Genomic DNA, 25943 nt, shown 5'->3' with positions numbered 1-25943 from the left:
AACAGCCTGTGCCATCTGGATCTTTTCTATCAACACCAGCTTTTCTGAATTGCACAGGTGGGAACTCTCCTTGCAATATATCCTACATTCCCGTAACGCTCCTTGCCTCAACGTGTTAGTCTTTGTCCTCTACCCACCTATCCCCTTTCCTGTTCCCATTCCAGCACTGCACAGCCTCCTAATCCACCAACACACGCAGAATCTTTTGCCATCTGTCTAACAACCAGACTGCACGTAGCTGCCCTACCCTCTCTCCATCTCTTAGTGTATGATCTTACAAGCAGCACTTTACCAGCAGCACTTTACCAGCCCCCACAACTAACCTGCTATAGCTCCCCCCACCCCCCTCCCTGCCAAATCCTCCTCCTTAACCCCCACCAACCAGACTGCTTCTCCAATCACGAACTGCTGCTTGCAGTCTAGCCGCGGCAGCCACAGACTGGGGTCACGTGTGGGAAACATCTGGCATTTATCTTTCACATCATTCAGGAATTCGATGGTCTCCATTTTTATTATTCAATTCAGATGTTCTTCTGTTACTGGCATAATAAAAACACAGTATGACGACTTCTGTTTACTAGTGCTGAAGAGTATGCAGTTACTCTTTGATTAACTTATGTTAATTTAATGTTACATGATAAGAATAGAAATTATATACAATTATAATGACAAATCAATCTTATTTACCTGGAAAGATTTTAAGCAATTTAAACATGATACTTACGTATTTAATTCACTGCAGGATGACTCATCTTCACAATGGTCTGAAAAAGAAAAGCAAATAAGTATTGACTATTTTACAGTTTCCAAAGATATTAGTTCGTTATTATTCTGAGCATACAAGACTAAATTACAATGAAGAGGAAACAGGACACATAAAAACCAAAGTGCCGTCTTTAAGAAATTAAAACAGAAATACATTCACCTTTGCTACGTGTTTACATAATAAAGAACTCAATGGCGGAAAATTTGTCTTCATTCCTTTAATCTCCAACTATTATTTACCATATTTGAGCTTTATACTTATCTAATAAACAGTATTTTTAAAAGTTGGACTCATTTTATAGCCTGTCAGGTTCAACTCCAAAAAGACCAAAGAACTGGGGTCTTGAGGTTTGACATTCAAAGGGAAAATTCAGTTTACTTTACCATCCACTGTATCATAATATAGTGTACAGCTCTTGTCTCAAAATATAAATGTTGGTCAGAATCAGTATGAAAAGCTTGTAGGGGTAGGTTGTGCTGAGAATTTACTGTTTAGAAAAAAACTTTGACGCTTTGCTCTCTTTCTGAGTCAATTACCGTGGAAGTTTGTCCATCAGGCCATTGTACACACAAGCAGCCTGCCAGGGACACAGTTGTCAGATGTGTTTTTCGTTTGGTTTCCTAAAACTGCACAAGAGAGAGATACAAAATTGGACATGGGACAGTAGCAAGGATCAAACCTAAGCCAAAGGCTGAGCAGTCTCTTGTGCTATAACCTACGCTATGAGAACAACTGACACTAATTTTATCTGGTGGGCTTCTTGAATTTGCGCATGCAGCAGCCAGATTGGCTAACTTCAATGCTAATTACCTTGAAAATGATAAAACATATCAATTTTTTTTAAAACAATTATTCCTCAGCACAACTTACCTTGCAACACCCTTAAAGCTTCTCAGACTGTTTCTGATCACCTTTTATAGTTTAAGCTACATTTTATTTGCAAGTTAATATATAAAATTTTTGTTTAATGTAAGGGTATGAAGACTTTGTAAGTCATTCATAAGAATTAAAATTTTACTGCCATGTTTTGGCCTCATATAAAGAAAAATATTTCAGTTTTAATCCCCCAATTCACCAGGGCTGCCACAAGTTTCCCCACATGAAATTCCCTGATTTCATGACAAGTTTTAGTATTTTTCCCTGACAAAATTTTGAGATCTCAAGGAAATCTAGGAAGCAGATGGAATTTCCAGATGTGAGAAAAAATCTTAAGTACTAACGTCAAAATCTTTTGTAATTAACTGTTTTTAGATGGAAAAAGCAAGCTAGTTGGTATATACGATTCATTATGACCACTGATGTTATTTCATTTAAATAAAACAAAACACATTTGGTGACAAAAATATACATTTCCTTGGAGTCGCAAGACAGATTTAAAGTATCTTCCCCGATTTCAGAAATAACCTCAGAAAAAAGTAGGCCGTTTGAAAGGAGTGTATAAAGCAGGAAAGAATTGTGTAAACTGACACTGTATGTGAACGCAAATAAAATGTTGGCTCTGCTATGTTCGTTACTGTCGGCTATTACCGACTGTGGTCTGTTTATTATTTTACACGTACTTTGTGATTTTTCTTTTGATAAATATATGAATACATGGCGTACAAACTGCCAGTGACACAATTTTTTTTTCTTATCATCCATACTTTCTAATATATAAACTACTCTTGAAGTGCCAAAATGCACTACAACAAATAAAATGTCACAATGTATAACATACTTGCGGTGAGACAGTCACAATTCCTGAAGTCCATCGCCCATGGCCTTTGGCCTGCTGAGGAGCACTGCAGTCCTGGGTTCAAGGATAAACCACGAAAACCACTGCTTTACACCACACACAAACAGACCCAGCCTGCGGGTAGATCAGTGAGAGTAGATCAGATGGCCAGGGCCTGCACATTAGTGGGAACCGAATGGCTTCAGATGGGCTGGCCCAATCCATTACAATACCCGCAGAAATGGCCTGCAGATTTGGCACATTGTGGGAATCCACTTGTGTGGCCAGCTATTCATGAGCCACAGACAACATGTTGATGGCATGAGACCACAGTGATCAATCCACGCAACAGATAACTTGTTCTAATACTCTGAGAATCAGTAATAATGAGGATAGGTAGCAACTCATCGTAAAGATAGTTGCTGAGCAGCAGACAGGCACATAGGAAAGATAATCACACTCTCCCAACCAAATTTTCAGCCATAGCTTTTGTCAGAAAATGAGAGCACACACACATTCATACAATCACTCAGACACAACTCATGCACACATGATCGCTGTCCCGGCTGCTGTATCTATAGTCTCTGAGAATCAAATCCAAACAAACCACCCCTCATACCTCCCTGCTTCTCATCGGCAGCTGCTAGGTTAGCGGCAAGAAGTAGTGGCAGCACTGACTGCAAGGGGAGTGTCAGGAAGGAGAGAAGCACTAGTAATGAGGGAGTAGGGAAGCAATGCATGTACTCAGCTGCACGAAGCCAGCGGCGATGCATGATACCTCAGTAAAAAAAAACATTTCATCTACTAAGACAAAAACGAGATTTTTCTAGTGTTTTCTCAAATGTCCTTGATTTCCCGACCTGTTTGAGATCCCTTGATAATCCCCGATTTCCAGAATCTGTGGCAACCCTGTTCACAATATCAAATTTAATCTTCACGTATGAAACAATGTAACTTGCATCAAATTTAATTAAACATGGTACTAACTGATGCCTTGCTACTGATCTGAAGACACACAAACAGGAACTTTTTCACTTTTCGCTCTCTATCAAGTGTCAGGCAACTGACAAAAAATTCAATGTGTGCATTTCATCTGGATAACAAAGAGCACTTATTCTTGAAAATAGTTCAATCTTACACAGAGGTTTTGTATGATTTGTCTTTACTAGCAGCTTAATGGTTAAATAGCTGTAAGATATATTGATCACAAAGGACCACACATCCTCATATTAACATTAACAGTCTAAGTTCAACGTTGAGCATCAGAAGAAAGTATACCCTGCTACAAATGTCAAGAACACAGTCAGCTGTAATTTCATATCCAATTTATTAGCTACTGGTTTCAACATTACAATACATCATCTCAGGCCCTCTAATCCAGATAGTGGCTGAATTTTCTCAGTGACAACAGTATATACGTCATATCTGAAATAAACAGATTTTGCATCAGCTCTTGTTCACACTGCATTTGCATACACCACCACCTTCAAAACACTTGTTGCTGAGCAGCAGTTGCGTCCGAGGTGTTCTCCTGTGCAAATGCAGTGTGTGACAGAACTGGTGCCAAGTCCAGTTATTTCATATATGGCATACATACTGTTGTCATTGAGAAAATTCAGCTGTGAGCTGGTGTGGAAGGCCTGATGAGGGAAAACTGTAATGCTGAAACTGGCAACCAACAAACTGGAGATGAAATTACAGCTGACGGTTTTCTTGACACTTTTAACATATGAGGTCTGTTCAAAAAATTCTGGAACTTTGTCCACAAAATTTTCCTATGCTTACCTTTTGCTTATTGTGCATGGTCTCCTTCCAAATACTCTCCTCCAAAATTGATACACTGCTCTCAACACCATTTCTACTTCCAGAAGCAGTCTTAGTAATTTTGCTGGATCGTGTGAAGTGCCGTCTGTGAATTTTCTTTAATATCATTTATTGTTGCAAGTCTTCATCCTTTCAACGGGGTTTTTCATTTCGGAAATAAAAAGAGTTCATAGGGCCAGGCCTCGAGAGTATGGAAGATGAGAAAGCATAGTGATTTCCTTTTCTGTGCAATAATCACACACCAATAGGGATGAGTGTGTGGGTGCATTATCTTGATGCAAGAGCCATGAATTGTCTCACCATTTTTCAGGCCATTTCCTTCTCACATTTTCTTGCAGGTGTTGCAACATGTCCCGATAATATCATCGATTCACAGTTTGTCTCTGTGGCAGGAATTCATGATGAAGTAATCCTTGAAAGTCAAAGAAAACTATCAGCATGGTTTTGACAGTTGACCTGACCTGACCTGGCAGCTTTTTTGGGTCTCGGAGAACCTTTCCTGAACCATTGTGGAGATTATACCTTTGTCTCAATATCATACCACTAGACCCACATCTCATCACCAGTAATGATTCCCTCAAGGAACACCTCTTTTTCATTTGTACGATTTTAAAGCTCTTCACAGACTGTGAGGCAAAGGTCTTTCTGATCTTGACTCACGAGTTGAGAGACAAACTTGGCGGCAACAAGATGCATTCCAAGATGCTGTGTAAGGATTTTGTGACATTATCCAAGTGAAATGTTACATTCTTCTGCAATCTCTTGGAGAGTCAACCTTCAGTTGGCAAGCACAATTTTGTTGATACTCCTGACTTGAGCATTGTCGATAGACGTCGTAGGGTGTCCTGAACAAGGGACATCTTTAACTTTTGTCCAGCCATTTTTAAATCATGTGAACCATTCGTAACACTGAGTACGGCTTAAGCATTCATCACCACAGGCTTCCTACATCATTTGGAGTGTCTCAGTAAAGGTTTTCTTGCACGAGAAATTTAATGCACATGCATTGCTTCTCACACAGGAGTGTGCAAGGATGCCAACTGTGTTTCACTCCAACACAGCATACACACGAAATTAAAAATGTTCTGGGATTTTTTGAACAGACCTCGTATAAAGTATATCACATGTTATCCCACTATTCAGTAAAGCAGAAATGGATGCACCTAAGAAAGTATACCATTTTTGTTTAAGGGTGATACTGAGGACAATCAATCTCTTCAACGCTCATTGCATGACACTACAAAAAGTGTCATTTCTGGAACAACATGAATTGGCATTTAATGACTACTGATTAGAGGTCATTAAGACAGGCTCATTAGTTCAGATTTTCTCCACAATGTTCTCTTCTAAAGTGCAGTAGCTCACACACACATACATCCTGGCAATCTATTTAAATGATTACAACCATTCTCATCACATTCCTCCACATGCAGCAAGTTTTTCTTTACTAAGATACTAAATTTACTTCCTTTAGCTTTATTTCTCTGTTGAGCACGGTATTAAATGTATACATTTTATCAAAATAAATTTAATGAATTCAGCCTTTTACATATATTTTGAGTGTTTTCTCTTTTGACAGTTAAGCCTTTCAATAACTGAAACCTGTTATTGTGTAAGTAAAACTGTATGTGTACGAAATAATGCTTAAATAGCTTTAGTAAAATGTAAATGTAAACTAACCAAACAAATCTGGAGGAGGTTTACAAACATCTATCCGCTCTACGGAATGAATTTTATTCCTTAACCTTGTTTTCATTTGTTCATATTTAGCACTTGCTTCACCAGTCACCTGAAAACAAATTTACTCATCAGACAGGAAAGCACAAATCCAGGTGATTACATGTAAACAGGAAGCTCAGATACGAAAGAAAACTGTCATATGTAATTACTGAAATAACAAATTACTGAAATAAATTAGCAGTTAACTTGAAATTCAAGAAGAAATATTGAAGCTCAGATTTCCTTTACCTTCTCAAAACTGCTCTGAGCACTGAAACAGTTGTTATCTACATCAAGGGCTTCTAAGGCTGGCAATTTCATCAATAAATTTGGAAAGCACTCGAGCTGATTATCATACAGATCCAGGAGCATTAAACTAGCCAGTTGTTCCATGCTGTCAGGCAACGATTCCAACTATTAAAAAAGTATACAGTTATTATTAAGAAATGACAAATATAAGGTGGCAAATCTATTGTTAAAGAATAATATGTCAAACAGTGTTCCTTTTCAACTGAGTCTGTACCTACAACACATAATTTCTGATATATTTTACTTTCTTTCTCTAAACAGACATACAAACATATACTCCTGACCTTATTTCTCAATTCCATAGTAAACTGAAGATGTTGAAGAAACAGATTTACTAATGATGCGCTTCCAGGTGTTCTACCGAGTTGTTGTTTCCATTTTATGCATAAAATGCAAACAACAAGTCAGCAGAACATCCAGAAGCAGATCATTAATCGGTCATTTCAAGAAAACCTGAGAGGTAACAGATTTACTGGTTGTAGTTGCCTCTTACTGAAAACGGATCGCAAGTTTTCAACCGCTACCAATCCAAAATGAAAGTAAACCGCAAGCAGTCTGTTTATTTACACTGTACAGGATTTGACAATTTTAAAGCCCTTTCTAGTTAGGAATGATTATAGATTTATAACATGAAGACTAAAATTGGATAAACAGATAAAAATAAAAAGACTCATTGAGTAGTATGACAGAAACACTGATCATTAAAATTTATGCAAGAACATGGTGGTATACTATAAAATCAGCAACAAGTTCAATTACTTAGATAATGAAGATCAATGGACATGGATGGGAAAGAAAATTATTTAACGTAGATACTTGAGTAACAGTAAAAGATATTGCAGGTGTACAGAAAGCAAAAGCAAAGCAGAAACTTAATGCAACAAGGCCACTATTAAAGGTATGGTGGGAGTTTCAAGCAAAAAATAATGCCAAAAAGACAAAAAAAGTAAAATTAAACAAAACTATTTATAAATTTCTTTGAAAGGATGGGAGATGTCTTGAAAATTTGATTAGAGAAACAAATGAAAACACAAACAAAATAGGAACTTATGTTTGGTTATTGCCACATTCATCTTCAGGAGATGGTACACAGCACAGTAACTGACAACTGAGGGAACTGAATAGGAAGACTATTGAAGACAAAAGTTAACTATCCTGAAAGAGTCTATTAGCAAAGTTTTAAGAACTGGCTTTAAATGATTACTCTACGAATATACTACAACCACAAACCCCATGTATCGCTCACATAGGGATTGTGAAGATAAGATTAGAATAATTACTACACGCACAGAGACATTCAAACAATCATTCTTCCTGTGCTTCATATGTGAATGGAACAGGAAGAAATCCTAATAACTGGAACAATGGGACGTATCCTCTGCCATCCACCTCACATTGGTTTGCAGAGTATAGATGTAGATGTAGGTTTGTACAATGCTTTAAATGTTAAATATGTCAAGAGATGAATTAAAAACACAAAGTAAATAATAAAAATAATGACATTCCCGAACTAATTTCTGAACACGCATATAAAACCATTCAAGAAATGAATAAATGAATCTGGACATGATAGTTTTTCCAATACAAATGGTTAAAACTCGAAAAATAGTAATACGAAGAGAACTTAAAATGCTGCAGTTGTTCATCTTCACAAGGAAATAGACTCACCTGTTGGTAAAGTACAAGACAACTACTGCAGACATTATCAACAGCCAAAGTAATGCATTTTGTTGTGTGTTATAGAGCAGACAGCAAAATGTTTAAAACTGTTAGTATCATGAGAATGGTATCAAAACTTGAATTTGTAAATTGTCAGCCAACAATGTAGTTTTTCCATAATGAAAGGAAACTGTGATAAATTTAAGGGTGGGATTGTGTATCAATCATAAAGAGTGACTTGCACAAGAACATCAATACATGAAATCTTTGTACAACTTACACTCATTTGGCAAAAACCAGCACTTAAACTGCAATCAATACTAAGTATGTCATGTGGTAGGATCACAAGGTCATTTAATATCAAAGCAAACACCAATACACAAATTAAGTATCACCATCCCGACAGCCCTACGCCAATTCTGTGAATATACAATCAGTAAATCGTATTGCAGGTATACTGTTGGCTACCATGCTAAAGACCTAAATATTTGTTAAAGAATTCTGAAAAGTGAGAAGTCACTTTGTAAGAAATCTTTATAGACAAACAATAAGGATCAGAAATACGTAAGGGCAGCAATTCTGAACAACATACCTGATCTAGACTAGCTAATATTGATTAAGCTGAATTGCAAAATTAGCTACATGTGCATTCTTAGGGATCTTGAAAGCATTACTTATGATCCATTAAGAGAACAAACATGGTATAATCACGTGCCACATGTCAGTTGGGGAAAAATATTATAAGTAAGTAGACAGAAGAATGAAAAACTTACTTCAACAGACCGAAGTCACCTTGAACAAAATTGAGATGGCATTACATTACAACTTACACAAGGAGTTTTATTTAGGATTTGATTGTTTGCAAGCTCCTCTCCTTTAGTCTCTCACTGGATATGATTCTAAACCACCTCCTAATGTATGGGCTCAAAAACTTTAACTGATTTTCGGATCTTTTTCTGCTATGTTCAGGAAAAGTTTGTGATGGTAGCAGAATAACCAAAAGCCATCAAATATATAATAAAGACTACATTTATTTTGACAGTTCCACCTCCTTTGCACAAAACATCTACTGTGACAGACATTAACTTTTTTATAGATCACATGCCACTAATATAATGGCAGCCTTACAAATAATACAAATCATCACTTAACCACTCAGACTCCCTTAACCACTACATGACTGACTGACACACTCTCCCTCTCGCCCTCCCCTCCCCCTCCCACAACAGCTGTTGCATGCCAAACCAGGTCCATTGCTGAGACCAGAAACAAATAATAATGGACTCTTGAATTTATGCAACAATATATACACTGAGGTGAAGAAAGTTGTGTGATACCTCCAGATATTATATCAGACCTCCTTTCGATCCATGTAGCAACTCGATGTGGCATGGACTCAACAAGTCACTGGAAGTCCCTTGAAGAAATATTAAGCCTAGCCTCTACAGCTGTCCATAATTGTGAAATTGTTGCTGTGCAGGATTTTGTGCAGGAACTGATCTCTTGATTATGTGCTACAAATGTTTGATGGGATTCATGTTGGGCAGTATTGGTGGTCAAATCATTTGCTCAAATTGCCCAGAATGTTCTTCAAACGAATCGTGAACAATTGTGTCCTGGTAAAAGCGTGTTTTGTCACCTATAAAAATTTCATAATTTGGGAACATGATGTCCATGAATGGCTGAAAATGGTCTCAGAGTAGCCGAACATAACCATTTCCAGTCAATGGTCAGTTCAGTTGGACCAGAGGACCTAGTCCACTCCATGTAAACACAGTGCCCACCATTACAGAGCCACCACCAGCTTGCATAGTGCCTTGTGACAACGTGGCTCCATGGCTTTGTGGGGTCTGTGCCACAATAACTCTGCCATCAGCTCTTACCAACTGAAATCGGGGCTCATTTAATCAGGCGAAAGTTTTCCTGTCATCTAGGGTCCAACTGATATGGTCATGAACCTAGAAGAAGTGCTGCAGGCAATGTCATGCTATCAGCAAAGGCACTCTTCTTGGTGGTCTGATGCCACAGCCCATTAATGCCGAATTACGCTACACTATCCTTATGTATACATTTGACATAGGTCCCACATTGATTTCTGCTTTACTTCATGCAGTGTTGTTTGTCAGTCAGCATTTATAACTCTTCACAAACGCTGCTGCCTTCAGTCATTAACTGAGCACCGTCACTCACTGCATTGTCCGTAATGAGATGTAATGCTTGAAATTTTGTATTCTTGGCACACTCTTGACACTGTAGATCTCAGAATATTGAATTCTGTAATGATTTCTGAAATGGAAGGTCCTATGCATATAGCTCCAACTACCATTCCACGTTCATTTCTGCCGTGCGCGCATAATCATATTGGAAACCTTTTCACATGAATCACCTGTGAGCAAATGACAGCTCCACCAATGCACTGCCCTTTTGTGCAAGGGACATTCAAGTGAAAACCTTAAAAGTTCAATAAAATTTCGAAAAGTTGTGAGATGGAGTTGGTAGGCAGCAGTTGTGTTTCTTGAAGTTCAGAAAGTGAGCAACAGGTGGTAGAGTGATGCTACAACACAGGACAAGACAGCAGCATTCGCAGTACGATGGTCGCCCACTATCAACAGGTACCACAACAGTGCAGTGACCTGTGATGTGTTTTTTGTGTAGTGTAGGTGCCAAACCAATCGAAATTCATTGCAGAATGACAGCGCAAGTACGGTGATTCGTGTTCATCATTGCAGCAAGTTTAAGAGTGGTTTAGGAAGTTTAAAAGTGGTAACTACTGTGGAGGATGCCTGAAGACCAAGGCAGGCTCACCACATAGTGACGGACGAGAACACTGCATTAATGGAGGAGCTTGGAAAGGAGAATAGGCCCTTAACTCTGAACGAAATAGCCCCAAGTTTGAAGATTAGTACTGGTTCAGTGCAGAACACTGTTACAGTTGATGAGACTTGGGTCCACTGTCACCAACTAGAAATGAACAGGTCGAGCAAGGAATGACATCACAGTCACTGCTGAAACCAAAAAAAATTCTGCACTCAACTGTTTGCTGGAAAATTCTTGCTCATTCTCTTATGGGATGCAAATGGAGTAATTTTGGAGCATTACATGGATAGGAGAATGACAGTAACCATTATTTCTTATTCATATATGCTGAAAAACTAACTCTGCCCTGCAATCAGGAATAAACGATGACGATTTCTGACTCCAAGAGTATTGCTACAGCACGACACTGCCCGACTGCATAAAGTGAGTAGGACAGCGGAGACTATTCAGGAGACTGAATCTGAATGTCTGTACATCCTCCTTATTTACCAGACCTTGCTTCTATTGACTTTCACCTGTCTGGTGCACTCAGAGAAGCAATGGGAGGCAGGCATTTCAGAAGTGACGAAGAGGTGAAAAGCATGATGTATGACTGGCTGCAAACACAACCAAACGGATTCTTTCATCGTAGTATCCTTGCACTTCCGAAGCAGTGGAATATGTGCACTCAACTTCAGGGAGAATATGTCAAAAAGTGACATGTAAGTTTTTGATTCACTGTTACAATTAAAAACATTCACTGTTACAATTAAAAATATTATTAGCACTTTTAAGGTTTTAATTTGAATCACCCTTTGTACCTTGTGTACGCAATACTGCTGCCATCTGTATATGTGCGTGTCGCTATCCCATGACTTGTCACCTCAGTCTAATGTAGCAAACTGTTCAAAATTTTACATCTGTATGTACATTTTGCAATAAATTTACATAAAAAAGAGATATGAAATACATATGTATCTTACAACTCTGACAAATGGTTTAGTTGCATAGTTATTTAATCGAAAGGGAACAGTCAGGAAAAAGAAATCTCCAGCCTCTTTCCAGCATGACACTGAAGTGGGAAAGAGGTACTGAGGCCACTGAAACAGAAGGTTTACACAATTGGTTTGCAAGAAGGAGAACCAGAGTACTGATAGATTACCAAGCATTATCGTTCCTATTATAAGGAAATAAAGGCATCTAGCTAATTTGCTGGATGTTAGTGCTGCAGGAATTGGACTTTAAGCTTGTGTACATCCCTGGGAGCGCAATGTGATACCAAATACATGTCACGAATCCCTATTGGCTTTGACAGCGAAGAAATGACTGACACAGGTAAAAAGGAGCTTATCATAAAGATAATTAGAGGATGTGAACAAAGAGGAACAAAATATACGCATAGAATAAAACACAAATTGTTGTTGTTACAACAACGCATAGAATAAAACACAAATTAATGTTTCAAAATATGCAGTGGAAAGGATGACTGTGCTGGAGAGGAGAAAATAAGAGCAAACTACTTGACACATAAAGGTATTTTATACAGCATAGCAAGTGCAAACTGTGTATTTTTTAACGAAAGGTTAATTTTGTACATACTTCTGAGTAACACCCATCTGAAATTTGAGAAAATTTCATAATCCTGCACAGAACAGAATGACCTTAAGGACATTAATTTACAAAACAAGAAGTATTTCTGACAATGATCATTAGGAGTAGTTTGAATTAGAACACCTTAACATCTCATTAGGAAAAACAGCTGCAGTATGTGTGACATAGGATTTGCTTTCACATTAAAGACACGGAAAAACTCCTGACACACACAGAGAATTAGAGATACCATACACAATGCTGTCCTACTGTACCACAAGATCCAGCAAACTCTTGCATACTGCTAAACCATGGACTGAAACTAGTGTTCTGGCTCCCAACTGAGTTCAAACAAATAATATGGCTTGTGAAACACCTTTGGTGTCAGTGTGTCAAAAGTATATCAGTCCGTAGATGAACAATTTGTGGAACATCAACAACACTTATTACAAAAGCAGAAAACCATTTGGAAACACAAAGCCAGAATGGCATTCTGGTCTGAGCTGTTAGAGTTGGCGGTCATGTGCATGAGGTGTGCTTGTTTGGTGAATTAGTGGTGTGTGTTTCTTTTTCTGATGAAGGCTTTCGCTGAAAGCTTGTGTGTTAATGTCTTTTAACGGTGTCTGTCTGCAGCTTAACATGTCATCTTTACAGCAATTAGCAATTATCTTTTCCTACATTGTTGATATTCCAAACTGGAGTTTCCATTGTCAGACAGCCTGAAAACAATAAGATTCAAAAATGAATATCTTACACACATAGCATCCCACTGGAACTCCTTTATAAAACAAGCAGCAGAGATCAACTTAGTGGCAAAAACTAAGAGAATGCTTCCCATGCACTACTAATAACTAATATATTTATGAGAAATGCTATTACTTCCTGGCAATCGGGGTGTGTGTGTGTGTGTATGTGTGTGTGTGTGTGTGTACATGGAGTTTATAGGCACACAACACAGAGGTCATCAAAGCCCCCCGGCACTTAGTTTTTTACCCACATGATGATGATGAAAGTCACTGAAAGCTACAGTTCAATGACTGAACTGATGTGGCTTAGCAACAAAGATCTCTCTACCTAAGGAGTCTACCACAAAAAACTATTAGTCACAAAACTGATTGTTACAAAATGTGATTGCAGAAATTGTGGGCAGATGGGATGCAGTAGTCAAAAACTCTATTTCCAGTTTCTACAGTTAAATGATTATAACACATACAAACCACTGTCCTACACAAACCATATTTTAAAATGATGATTCCTTCCTCATCCATATATCATGTGAAAACGGAACCATCAGCACTTTTAAAACATCATCTGCAATTTTATGGCAATACAGTCTTATTCACAGATGAAGAATATAACACTGAGGAAAGAACGGAAGCTTGGAAGAGGGAGTACCTGACCTTAACAAGCATATTATTCAAAGCAAAACAAAGAATAAATAAGATGACAAAGTTATGAAAAGGACAGTTTGCTACTCACCGTATAGTGATGTTGAGTCAAACTTTTGTTAGGCACTATCCTTCACCATATATCCTTTTTCCTGTTCCCACTCCAGCACAACATAGCCTTCTATTCCACCAACACATCCACAGTCTTTTTACTTCTCTCCTTTCCTGCTCCCTCCCCCCTTCGTCCGTCTAACCTCCCGACTGCTACCATTCCCCACAACCACCCTGCTATCCCTCCTCCCACCCACCCCAGTCTCCTCTATATCCCCACCACCCACACTGCTTCTCCCATCATTTGCTGTTCCTTGCAGTCGGGCCTCAATAACTACACACAACAATCACATGTGTGTGAGGTGTTTGCGTGTATGTTTTCAGAAGAACTTCTTTTGGTCGAAGATAACTTGCTTACTGTATTTACTCGAATCTAAGCCGCACTTTTTTTCCGGTTTTTGTAATCCAAAAAACCGCCTGCGGCTTAGAATCGAGTGCAAAGCAAGCGGAAGTTCTGAAAAATGTTGATAGGTGCCGCCACAACTAACTTCTGCCGTCTAATATATGTAGCGCTACACAGGCATCCTTTATAGGCACAAAGATAAATACTGGCGCCAAAACCTCTGCGTCAGTAAATAAAATAAAAAAAAAAATAAAATTGGAAGACGAGCATTTTTCTCCGCCCGAGTTTCGACCACTGCATTTTCAGGCATTATCCAACGAAGTAAATACAAATTCCGTATTGTTCATCTTCGAATTTCAATGTACTACGAAAATCTGACTGATAATACTGGGATTTTTGTCAATATGGCCAACTCTACGTTCTGAATTTTTTCCTACCTGTGAGAACAGATGGTTGCTAATAGGAACCTGATGAAATGTGAATCACATGCAGTATTCTCTTCACCATAAGAATAATACGAATATAAACATTTTGCCATGTATTCTTTCGTGTTTGCTTCTATCTCATTTAAATCCTGTCTGCCAAATAAACTACGAAACTAGAGTGAGACAACAGCAAACGCGGAAGTATATACGTATCGTGTCATGTTTATATTCGTATTACTCTTATGCCTAATAGTGATACAGTCAGAAATGAAGCACGGCAACTGACTAGATGTTTAAATCTAAGATGACTAATTTCTGTGCAGAATTTGATGTACTAAAGAAGCGGCCGCAAAGATTTTCAAACGTTGAAAAATTTTCGCCAAACTCTCGTTCAGAACATGTTCTATCATACGCAGTCTATTATTTGGTTCTTGTTGATCATTATCAAAGAAAGCAGCAGTGTAAGTAACAACAAATAGCAGTCTCTTGCCATTGTTTTGCTAATGCGACGATTTCTCTCTTTTTTTAATTGTAGGCGGCGGTAGCGCGCACAAAAGCAAGCCATGCCGCGAGCAGCGACAGGCCGTAAACACGCACTATCAGAATGCGACAAACAATGCATGACACAGTATAGTAATGCATTTTCAGCTTAGAGTGACTGACGTAAACACCTATAACATAGAAAACGGCACTTATCAGATCAAAGCAAAATAAGCAATCGATTCAAACCAGACGAAGCACGTGAAAAAGGAAGGGTATCCGTATAAATACGGACAGAGCGCCTGACTCACAGCAATGGCTACCTGGTAAAGCTTAACTGCTAAGCTTTCGACTCTAACCAAACTACTGTAGCTGTATCGTCATTCATTCGACCTAAATTGTGTCTCATATTACAATGGACCAACTTTGTTTAGATTTGGAGGTGCGGCCTAAAACTTTTCTCTCCCCTTGAATTTCGAGTCTCAAATTTCAGGTGCGGCTTAGATTTGGGAATTTTTTTTTCCCTTATTTCGAGTCTCATATTTCAGGTGCGGCTTAGATTCGAGTGCGGCTTAGATTTGAGTAAATACGGTAGCAGTCCTTTCATTGTCCCCGTCTATGACTCAACATCTCCACTACATGGTGAGTAGCAATCTATCCTTTTCATAAAACTGTCATTGTTCCATCCTGGATTATCCATTGTTTAACAAATAAGATAAATATTATACAGATACCAGAACAAATCTAACAGTACCATTCCTTTACAATTTCAGACAGGACAAGTTTTTCAAGACTTTTGGGGGAGTATGAAAATTAATGATTTGCTTTTCAATATACTAATTTTAAATTCTGATACTCGAGTACAGTAACAGTCTAATTTAACACTGAGAAAGGTGGGTTTTAGAATGAGTAACTTCAAAGAACTTGCTTACCCTTTCAAAAGGTTGTGGAAATGAGAGTAGTACCTGTGTCAAAGTACTCAAAAATGTGATTTGGACATGGTAGAGAATGCTTTGTAACAAATTGATGGATGTGATGTTCAAAGTCAAAGGACACCATTCCCTGAAAGATATCATAAGCGAAGGAAGATAAGAAGAACAAAATATCCGAGGCTTCATCGAATGAACCATCCTGGTACTTAACATGAAGTGATTTAAAGAAGGAACAGAGAATTCAAATAACTATAACCGGAGGGGATGTGTGTGTGCGCGTACACACACACACACACACACACACACACACACACACACACACACACACATTCCCCCTACTTTTTCTGGATGTAACCAATACAGGTGCTGTAATGGTACAGACAGTGAAAGAGTTTTCTGATGAAGTGGGGTGCAAAATCTCCATACAGCTGTCAACATTTAGATTTTCTATGCATAAAAAAAGCACTTAAAATAAATGCCAGGATGATCACTTTGCAAAGGACGACGGGAATTTCTTTCCCCAATTCAAGCTTGGGCTTCATCTTTAATGATGTCAACATAATGTTGAAACTTATCCTTCCTTTCTTCTGTTTCATCCATAGATATGAGTCAAGCATCTTAGTCATGGCAATTCTTGTTTTAATAAAATGAAAAACTGTCCTGCTTCACCAAAAAATTAACACGGCCACAGGTTTTGGTGAATACCACAGTACAGCAGTTGGAAAAAATTGTGGTAAAAAACATTCCATTGAAAAGGGAAGCAATTTTCACTCCACTGCAAGATGAAAAACTGCTGTTATCTGTCAAAAGAAGTGTGCAGTAGACAAGTATGTATCCAAATGGGGGGGAGGGGGGGTGTAGGAATCTACAGTCCTGATCTCTCTCCATGCAATCATCACACCTTCGGTCTCTTAAAAGAGCACCTGAAAGGTCAATGATTCTTGTCGGCCAAGGACGCGCAGCAAACAGATATCTTCAACCTGGTGTGTGGATAGGATGATTGCCTCAATGCCCATGGCAATTTTGCCTGACTGGCATATACCAATTCTGGACTATATGGCAGTCAAATGGAAACTTTTTCATCACCTCTAATATTCTGATTTTCAATCACATAATGAAAAAGTCACACTCTATTGATAGGCTACAAGGCCATCGAGAGATTTAAACTATCAATATGTCAACAGCACACTTGACTGTTGCCTAGCTATCACTTTAGCAAAGACCAACTATTGTACACTGTTACCTTTATTAGAGTTCAGTTGTTTTGTTAAATCAATTCAGTTCTCACTTACAGTTGAATTTAATGCAAGTGCTACTGTTTGCTGTTTTTGCGCTGTTCTGATAGTTTCTAATTACGGAAAACTTTGTAACAAGAAAGAATAGGAAAAAGACTGAGCTGCATTTTGTTAGGAAAGAAATAATACATTATACTGTATTCAAATTTTAGAAAACTTCTCTTGCATAATTTTATAAAATCAATACTATTTGTGTGAAGGCGTCCTGACAGCAAATTAAGCCTGTAAAATTAATAAATAAATGAATATGTTTTCAGCATAAAATGAAAAGCAAGAGCCTTTTTAATGTCCACTTTAACAAATCGGACCCCCACCCCACCCCTTGACAAAATCCTGGCTACATCATAGCGGTAGTTTATTATAAATAGGAAGACACAAAATAAGTGGTACATAAACAGTTCAATGGTAAAGATTCAATTGTCTTTCTGGGGGTATGATTTTACCACTTGAAAGAAACATTTCAATGTAATTTCTGTTCTACACTGCAAATATGTTATAGATTCAATAAATGAATGTCATTGGGGAGTAGGGGGTGGTCAAATAATTAATTTTCACAATGAAACCTAAATTAGACACACAAGAATTTAGTCAAATGAGTTGAAAAACTTGACAGTATAGAACACAGCTTCAATTAAACATTTGTCAAGAACAAATACAAAATGTGAACTGATGGGGCTAAATCTTACACTAAACATTAATAGTGGGTCTCCTGCAGTTACTAATTTTGACAATATGAACATTAAAAAGTATGTGATTAAGATTGCATAATACCATATTTGAGTTGATTTCTAGATGAATCAGCTGAGTCAGTTGACCTATTTGAGATGGAAGCAACGCTAAACGATTATGTGACAGCCGGCAACGTGTCAAATGCTTCAGTTGGCAAAACGCCTCTGGTAGCCAATGTAACTCATTGTATGATACATCCAGCACCTCAAGATGGGTTGCTAACTGTTCAATAGTGTTGGGTAGGTCTGTCAACCCAACATCAGGAAGATGAAGCTCCCGCAGTGAAGAACACGTGCTCAATACATTGATAGGGAGCACCAGGAACATATTGTATAGAACGTGCCTGCAGAATAAAAAGCATCAAATAAATATCTACATGATTATCTACATCTATGTAATATACAATTAAAACAGTTGGAAAGTTTATTTCTAAAGTGAAGTAAGTATCTCCAAGAAATGAAAATTTTCGGGAAATAAAAATTTTAATAATCTGCAGTATTATGAAAAGGACAGTTGCTACTCACCATATAGCGGAGATGCTGAGTCGTGGATAGGCACAACAAAAAGACTGTCACAAGTGCGGATTCAGCTGCCAGAGACTGTGATCACAAGTGTGTGTGTGTGTGTGTGTGTGTGTGTGTGTGTGTGAGAGATCTATTTTTGACAAAGGCCTTGTTGGCCGAGAGCTTATTTTGTGACAGTCAAAAAGACTGTTTTGTCTATCTGCAACTCAGCATCTCTGCTATATGGTGAGTAGCAACTATCCTTTTCATAATATTGTTACATTCCATACTGGATTTTTAATAATCTGCGTAATTTTCATTGCTGAGACTGTTTTTTTTTTATTGGCACATGGTTTGGTTGTTATGATTTAAATGCAGACATAATGGAGAGAATAATAGCAATTCTTAGGATAGGGTAGATAATGCAATTTGAACTTCGCAGGATAAGTCACTTTGAAGCAACACCACATGATTTGTCTGTACATCACTGTTAAAACAAGAATAATGTTTACAAATTTATCACCATAACCTCTATTGATTTTTGGATTAAAAAAAATATTTACAATGGGATTAAAATGCTGAACAAAAATGATAAACTTTTTATTAAGAATAAATTAATTACTATGCCCTGGTAACAGTATTCAATTTGATTGAAAAGAAAATATATTTCACAAAATGGTGTAACATAATATTAATCAGTTACTATCCAATTACTTGGCTCAGGTCTACCACAGGCCAAACCAATGAAGTGTGTGTACTCACTACAAAATGAAATGAAATTTTTAATCTATTCAGTATTATCAATGTATAATTATGAAATGCGAACCTAGCCAATCAAAGCCGAAATTCCTTTCTTCTTTTCTTTTTTCGTTTTCTGATGACATGTTTGACTGAAGTAATATACAAATGTACCTTTATTGAAATGGTCAGTTCTGGTCATAGTTCTATTATTTTTACTGATTACTAAACTGTCAAATGATAACAAAATGAAACAAAATTATAGCTACAACAGATCATACAACAGTGCCACAGTATATACAGAGAAACATAATAACTCAACCACCCATCAAGTAATACAATCATTTTTTTGTTGTTGAGCATAGATGGATGTTTCTTTTCAGAATGGTCACATAGTGACATGTACTCACCTTACAATTTGTAAGTTAACACATAACAGTCAACAGAATTACATACTAATAACATAGCTCGCACAAGTCCAAAACTGGATCCAAACTAAGGATGGGAAATATGTACTTGATTTCATCCCATCTAGTCAAGTGTTGAGCATCTGTTCAATAACACATGATTTCAGTATATGGCGGAGGTTGCTCATTTGTATGATTTCATGCAACATGATGCAACAATGTGTGGCTATTGTTGGCATTAAAAGGTTAATCATTCAGTCACGTAACACTCTCTTCAAATCACGTAAATCAGCTGTATGGTAATGGAGGAATAAAGTTGTACGACATTGGTGCAAAATATGTAGAATGATGTTACTATAGTACTCCAAACCAAAAAATTTGAGACAAATTTTCTGAAGGAAGGGGGATATGTTACGCCCCAGGATAGTATCCCTGGCAGCTCCTGGAAGATGAACTCCATGTGTCAATGACCCGTAGACAGCCAGGTAAGGGGAAAAGCTGAGCAAGTTGTGGCAGACACAGATGGGAAAATGACTGAGCACACAAGTCTGCAAGCGAAGCATAATGACATCATGGAAGTCGAGAGGTACCTCATACTAATGACAAAGCAGAGTGTCATAAACTGGCCTCAGTACAATGCAACAGTAATTATTCACATGCTGAACCAGCAGAAAATAGCCTCTGAAAGGTGAAGTGCAGAAGTTTGAAGTCCTAGGAGAACTGACATCAAGGGAAAACCAAGACACATGATGTCATTGCCACCCTGTCACGCTGAACACAAGGGAAGTGCAACATAAACACCCCACCCTGCTTAACACCCTCTGACTACTAAGTGTGGACTGCTGACTGCCGAGTGCGGACTGCTGACTGCCCAGTGTGTACTCTCAGCTCTTGCATCAGTTACAGCTATCCAGTGAGATGGCACAGTGGAATAACAAATCCAATGAGTAAACCAAGGTCAAAAACCAAAGAGGTAGTGAATTCAGAACCAAACAATGATGTGTAGCTTGATCAATACAAGAGCACAGTGAAATCACAACTGATTACAGAGCTGCTGTTCAGCTGGTTTTACATGGAGGCCATAGATACTGATAGCCTGGCATGGTGGGCATGTGCCCACAGCAGTGCATGCAGTTGCAACGACAGTACCCACAGACGTAGCAGCCAGGTCCATTTGCTGTTATCGAGTTCTGCACCTCCTGGCAGGCCTTCAAACTCGCCAGATCGGGACGGCAGAAGACTGTTGCTGTGCAGACCACAGTTTCAGTAGTAGTAGTAGTAGTAGAGGGGTTTTTTGGGTGCACGACAGCAAGGTATTCAGCGCCCACTCAGTAACATAGTAAGACGGGTGTCAAGAAAAAAACTCAGAACAGTAATATAAAACAGAACAGAGGTAACAAGCTTTGAAAAATATGTTCCTACCCACACCGAAGCGTGGGATGAAGCAGGGTGTCAGCAGTAAAACATGGACAACACAGGAAGAAAGTGGTAGAGGGAGCTAAAAAATGTAGCAGATGGAAGTGGCTGGCTGACCGCAAGGAAAAAAGGGAGGAGTCAGCCACTCTGCAATACACTAAAACCTCCAGCCTAAAAGTTTAGGCCACAGTCCAGACACATAACAAAACTTTAAAACCCTAGACACACACGTCTCATCGTTAGCTAAAACACAAGGCAGATCCGTATCAACTTGTGCTTCTGCCCTTGCATCACAGTATAAAATGCAGTCTGTTAAAATGTGCCGGACAGAGATGTGCACACCACAAGCATCGCAAAACGGAGGATCTTCCCATCGTAATAAAAAGCCATGTGTGAGAGGACAGTGCCCGATCCGAAGACCTGTGAGGGCCACTTCTTCCCGTCTGAGCGACCGGCAGGGGGAACGCCACGGCCGAGTTGTTGACTTCACCAACTGCAGTTTATTGGCCGTCACCGCCAGCCATTCTTCCTCCCACAACTCCATGCACTTCCTGTGGAGTGCAGAGATGACAGACTGCAAGGGAATAGGACACTGGACCACATCCTGCTCTCTGCAGGCCTCCTTGGCAGCCCGATCGGCCTGTTCATTGCCCCATATGCCTACATGACCAGGCACCCAGCAGATTGTAAGGCACTATGAGAATCGGAGCAGAGAAGAAATCGATTGCCCCGAATACGATTCATCTGCTCCAGTGCCTCCAGGACCGCGTGGAGCTCCGCTGCGAAAATGGTATATTCATCAGAGAGGCGAAGCTGGGTAACATGATCACGGAACACCACAGAACAGCCAAGGAAAGTCTCCTGTTTGGATCCATCAGTGTAAATGATGGTGAAACCGTGATGCACATCTAAAATGTTAAAAAACAGAGATTGGAATCTAAAATCTGGTGTGCTATCTTTCTTAAAAGTAGTCAAATCTAAAATAAGTTTGGGTCTCCGAAGGAGTCAAGGTGGAAATCTGCTCCAACTGCGACGTAAAACACGAAGACCAGCCATAGACATCGCAGCGAGGCAATCCTGTGAGCGAATTCCATAGGGCTGCGTCGCACGTTGCCGGTGACGAAATAGCCGTGACAGAGGAGGCTGAGCAACGGTATGGTATGCAGGTGTGCATGGTGTGGACAAAGTTTTATAGGCCTGGCGCACTGTAAGTAGCCGTCGCCGCAGATGAGGTGGCGGTTCACCAGCCTCCGCACAGAGGCTTGGTATGGGGCTAGTTCAGAATGCCCCAGTGGCCAACCGAAGCCCTTCATGGTGCACAACGTCCAACATCTTTAAGTAAGAAGGCCTCGCAGACCCATACACAGTGCATCCATAATCGAGCCGAGATCACACAAACGCCCTGTAAAACTGGAACAGACAAGTCCTGTCAGCTCCCCATGTACTGTGGCTAAGACATTTTAAAATACTTAAAGCCTTAAGTGACCGTCGTTTCAGGTCTTTAAGATGAGGTAACCGCATAAGCTTCGAGTCAAAAATGAGCCCCAGAAATCTCACCGTGTCTTTAAAAGTAAGAATAGTGTCCCTCATCCTCAACTCAGGAAAGGTTAAAATTGAACGAGAACGGTGAAAAAAAACACATACAGACTTCTCGGTGGAAAACTTAAAACCACTATTCTGCACCCAGTCATCCAAACGTCTAAGAGTAAGTTGCAACTGATGCGTTGTCGTTGCAAGGCTTGAAGAAGAGCAAAACAAAGAGAAATCATCCACAAACAAGGAACACTGGACAGGACTTTTGACTATGGACGTAACACTATCAATAGCGATGGCAAAGAGAGTTACACTTAAAACGCTACCCTGAGGGACACCGTTCTCCTGCTCAAAGTGATCAGACAGGACGTCACCAATTCGGTATCTAAAATATCGTGGCGAGAGGAAAGACTGAATAAAAAGAGGAAGACAACCACGAAAACCCCAGTCGTGAAGCTGCTCCAGGATGAGACGCCTCCAAGTGGTATCGTAGGCCATCTCGATGTCGAAAAATACACCTAGAAGCTGATGACGGCGTAGGAAAGCTTGCTGTATAGCCGCCTCCAGGAGGGCAAGGTTATCGAAGGCAACTAAGGAGTTGCCGGGATTCTAACATCCAGACAAGGTGGCGGTTGACCATCCGCTCCAAGGTCTTCCCCATGCAACTAGTGAGGGCAACACTACGGTAGCTACTTGGGCTCGTGCGGTCTTTCCCATGTTTTAAAAAAGGAATTAAAACTGCCTCACGCCACACATCAGGAAAGTGACCCAACGCCCAAATGGCATTAAAAAGTGCAAGGAGGATTTCTTTGTTGCGCATTGTGAGGTGCCATAGCATACTGTAATGGATCCTGTTGTGACCAGGGGATGTGTCACGAGCTGCAGACAATGCAGAATCCAGCTCCCACATAGAAAATGGGTAGTTGTAAACTTCATGAGAGGTGGACTGGAAGTCCAGACTACATCTCTCAGCAACCGCTCTATGGCACTGGAAACCTGGATCCTGACTGGTTGTTGCAGTAACTGTGGCAAAATATGCTGCCATAGTCTGGGCAATGTCTCGCGGATCCACATGGAGAGTGCCGTTATTCATTACAGCAGCTATGGGGCACCTCCCTCCTCTGCCAGAAATTCTCCTGATGGTCTCCCACACAATGGAACTTTTGCCAGGACCTCTTCTTGCTCTCATGAATAATGCGGCGAAATCTTGCCCTCGCCACCCAAAAGGCTGCAAGATTCTCAGCAGTCGGCCTACACTGGAACCGACACAGAGCTGCACGCCTGGTCCTGATTGCAAAGTGGCATTCGGCACTCCACCAAGGGACAGGTGGCCTCTTCCGGTGGCCTATGGACTGTGGAATGGATGCTGCAGCGGCGTGGTGGACCGTTTTGGTAATATGATCCACCCACACCTCAACATTCGCACAGTGTTCGAACTGGGCCAACTGGCTATAAAGTGTCCGGTCGACTCCACTGAACACCCATTGTGGTGATCTCCTTTCGGGGCCCACGCCATCTGGCAGGTGAAACCAGATTGGGAAATGATCACTGCCGTGCAAGCCAGTGACCACTTCCCAATGAGCACTCGTGGCAAGAGCTGGAGAGCAATGGCAGAGAACGAACCAGTCGCTGTGCAGAAATGAGTGCTCTGTCCTCCATTGAGCAGTAGGCACAGGATGACAGGAGAAGTCTCTAAATTGCTCTACCCCTGGGACAGGTAATTGCAGAGCCCCAAAGCACATCGTGGGCATTAAAATCACCACAAATAATGAATGGCTGGGGGATCTGTGTAAGAAGGTCGGTGAGGGCCGCTTCATCAAGTGCATCATGTGGGGGCAAGTAAAGCAAACATACAGTCAATGGATGACGCATGTGCACAGACACAGCGACGGCCTGTAAAGTCGTCATAAGTGAGAGAGGCGAGGAGTGGTAGTCCGTCCTGACGAAAATACCTACGCCTCCTCTAGCTCTCTCTCCACGCAGGTCATCTTTTTTATGGATTTTATAGCCTAGTAGCTCAGGGGTGTATGAGGGATGGAAATAAGTCTCCTGGAGACATAGACACAGTGGTCTACCCTGAAAGAGTAGACGAAGTTCCTCCACATGCGTCCTGAACCCTTGCAAGTTCCACTGAAGTATGGGAAGCCATCTATGATGGGGGTAGCACCTTCATCCTGTCTCTCCGATGGGGCGAGGAGACCGCAGCAGGTGGAGGGGCAGGCGTGGGGCGAGATGATTGCCCCACACATACATCGTATTCCATCAACTCTGGGGAAGAGTCAGATGAAGCCTCACGTAAAACAACATCCGCATGGTCAGACGGTTTACCACGGGATTTGACCCGCTGTTGCTGCTGTACAGGAGCTTTCTGTGGTTTGGTGGGCTTTGGGGGAGCCGACATGGGAGTGGTAATGGGGGTACTGGGCTTCAGAACAGCCTCAGCTGTTGGAGGTGCCAGGGGCTGGCCCAAGTTCGCCACTGTACCTTTGTATGCCGTTCGAGTAAGGGCTACCGGCTCTGAAACACTGGCTGCATTGCAAGTGCACTGACAGCTGCAGGTATTAGTGCCAACACTCACCACATCTGTCTGTGTTGTGGCATCGGCTTTTGGAGTAGGCTTTTGAACCATGGATGCAAAAGATGCAGCAAATGTGGGAGGTTGCATCGACCTATAGATCTTCTTGGCCTCACCATAGGGGATACGCTTGGTTGTTTTTATTTCCTGGACTTTGCATTCCTCTAAAAATATGCGGCAGTCCCTATTCCAAACAGGGTGGTTTCCAGAGCAATTGATACAGTTGGCCGGATACGAGCAACCAACTCCTTCACAAGCAGCCTTACAACAGTTGCCACAAGTCGCTTTGCCTTTACACCCTAAGGTGGTATGCCCAAAATGCTGGCATTTAAAACAGCATATTGGGGTCGGGAAATAAGGTCTCACACTAAGGCGAAGAAAGCCAGCTTTAACGTGTTCAGGAAGTTTAGTGCTATTGAAAGAGAATAAACAAGTCGGATTTGACAAGATTGCCATCAACCCTCTTCATGATATGTTGGAAATCAACAATACCTTCCGGAGCCCACTCGCGTAGCAGTTCTTCCTTGGGAATGTCAACTAGATCCCAGCATGTCACAAAACCTTTGCTGTAGTTCAAGGTGCTGTGCAGTTCAGTGTCTATGGCATACTCTCCAAGGCATTTAGCAGATTGGAGGTTAGTTGCTTGCTGGGAAGTGGAAGTTTCCACTAGCAACGTCCCATTACGTAAGCG

At 40.3% G+C, this 25943-nt stretch overlaps 1 protein-coding gene across 5 annotated transcripts in view; it reads right to left on the bottom strand.

The window, feature by feature from the left end:
* LOC126162384 (leucine-rich repeat protein SHOC-2-like) overlaps positions 1-25943 on the bottom strand; it is a 142147-nt gene that overhangs the window by 48563 nt on the left and 67641 nt on the right. For all 5 annotated transcript variants that reach the window (XM_049918856.1, XM_049918855.1, XM_049918858.1 and 2 more), the window contains 4 exons: positions 18123-18423; positions 6273-6437; positions 5985-6093; positions 725-764 (listed from right to left, as the gene is read on the bottom strand). In XM_049918856.1, coding sequence (XP_049774813.1) covers positions 725-764; positions 5985-6093; positions 6273-6437; positions 18123-18423 — 615 coding nt within the window. The remainder of the gene's footprint in view (positions 1-724; positions 765-5984; positions 6094-6272; positions 6438-18122; positions 18424-25943) is intronic.

The sequence above is a fragment of the Schistocerca cancellata genome, chromosome 2, assembly GCF_023864275.1.
Source record: "Schistocerca cancellata isolate TAMUIC-IGC-003103 chromosome 2, iqSchCanc2.1, whole genome shotgun sequence".
NCBI classification, from domain to species: Eukaryota; Metazoa; Arthropoda; class Insecta; order Orthoptera; family Acrididae; genus Schistocerca; species Schistocerca cancellata.
Note: the sequence above shows the minus strand (reverse complement) of the source record. Positions and strands in the feature narration are given on the sequence as shown.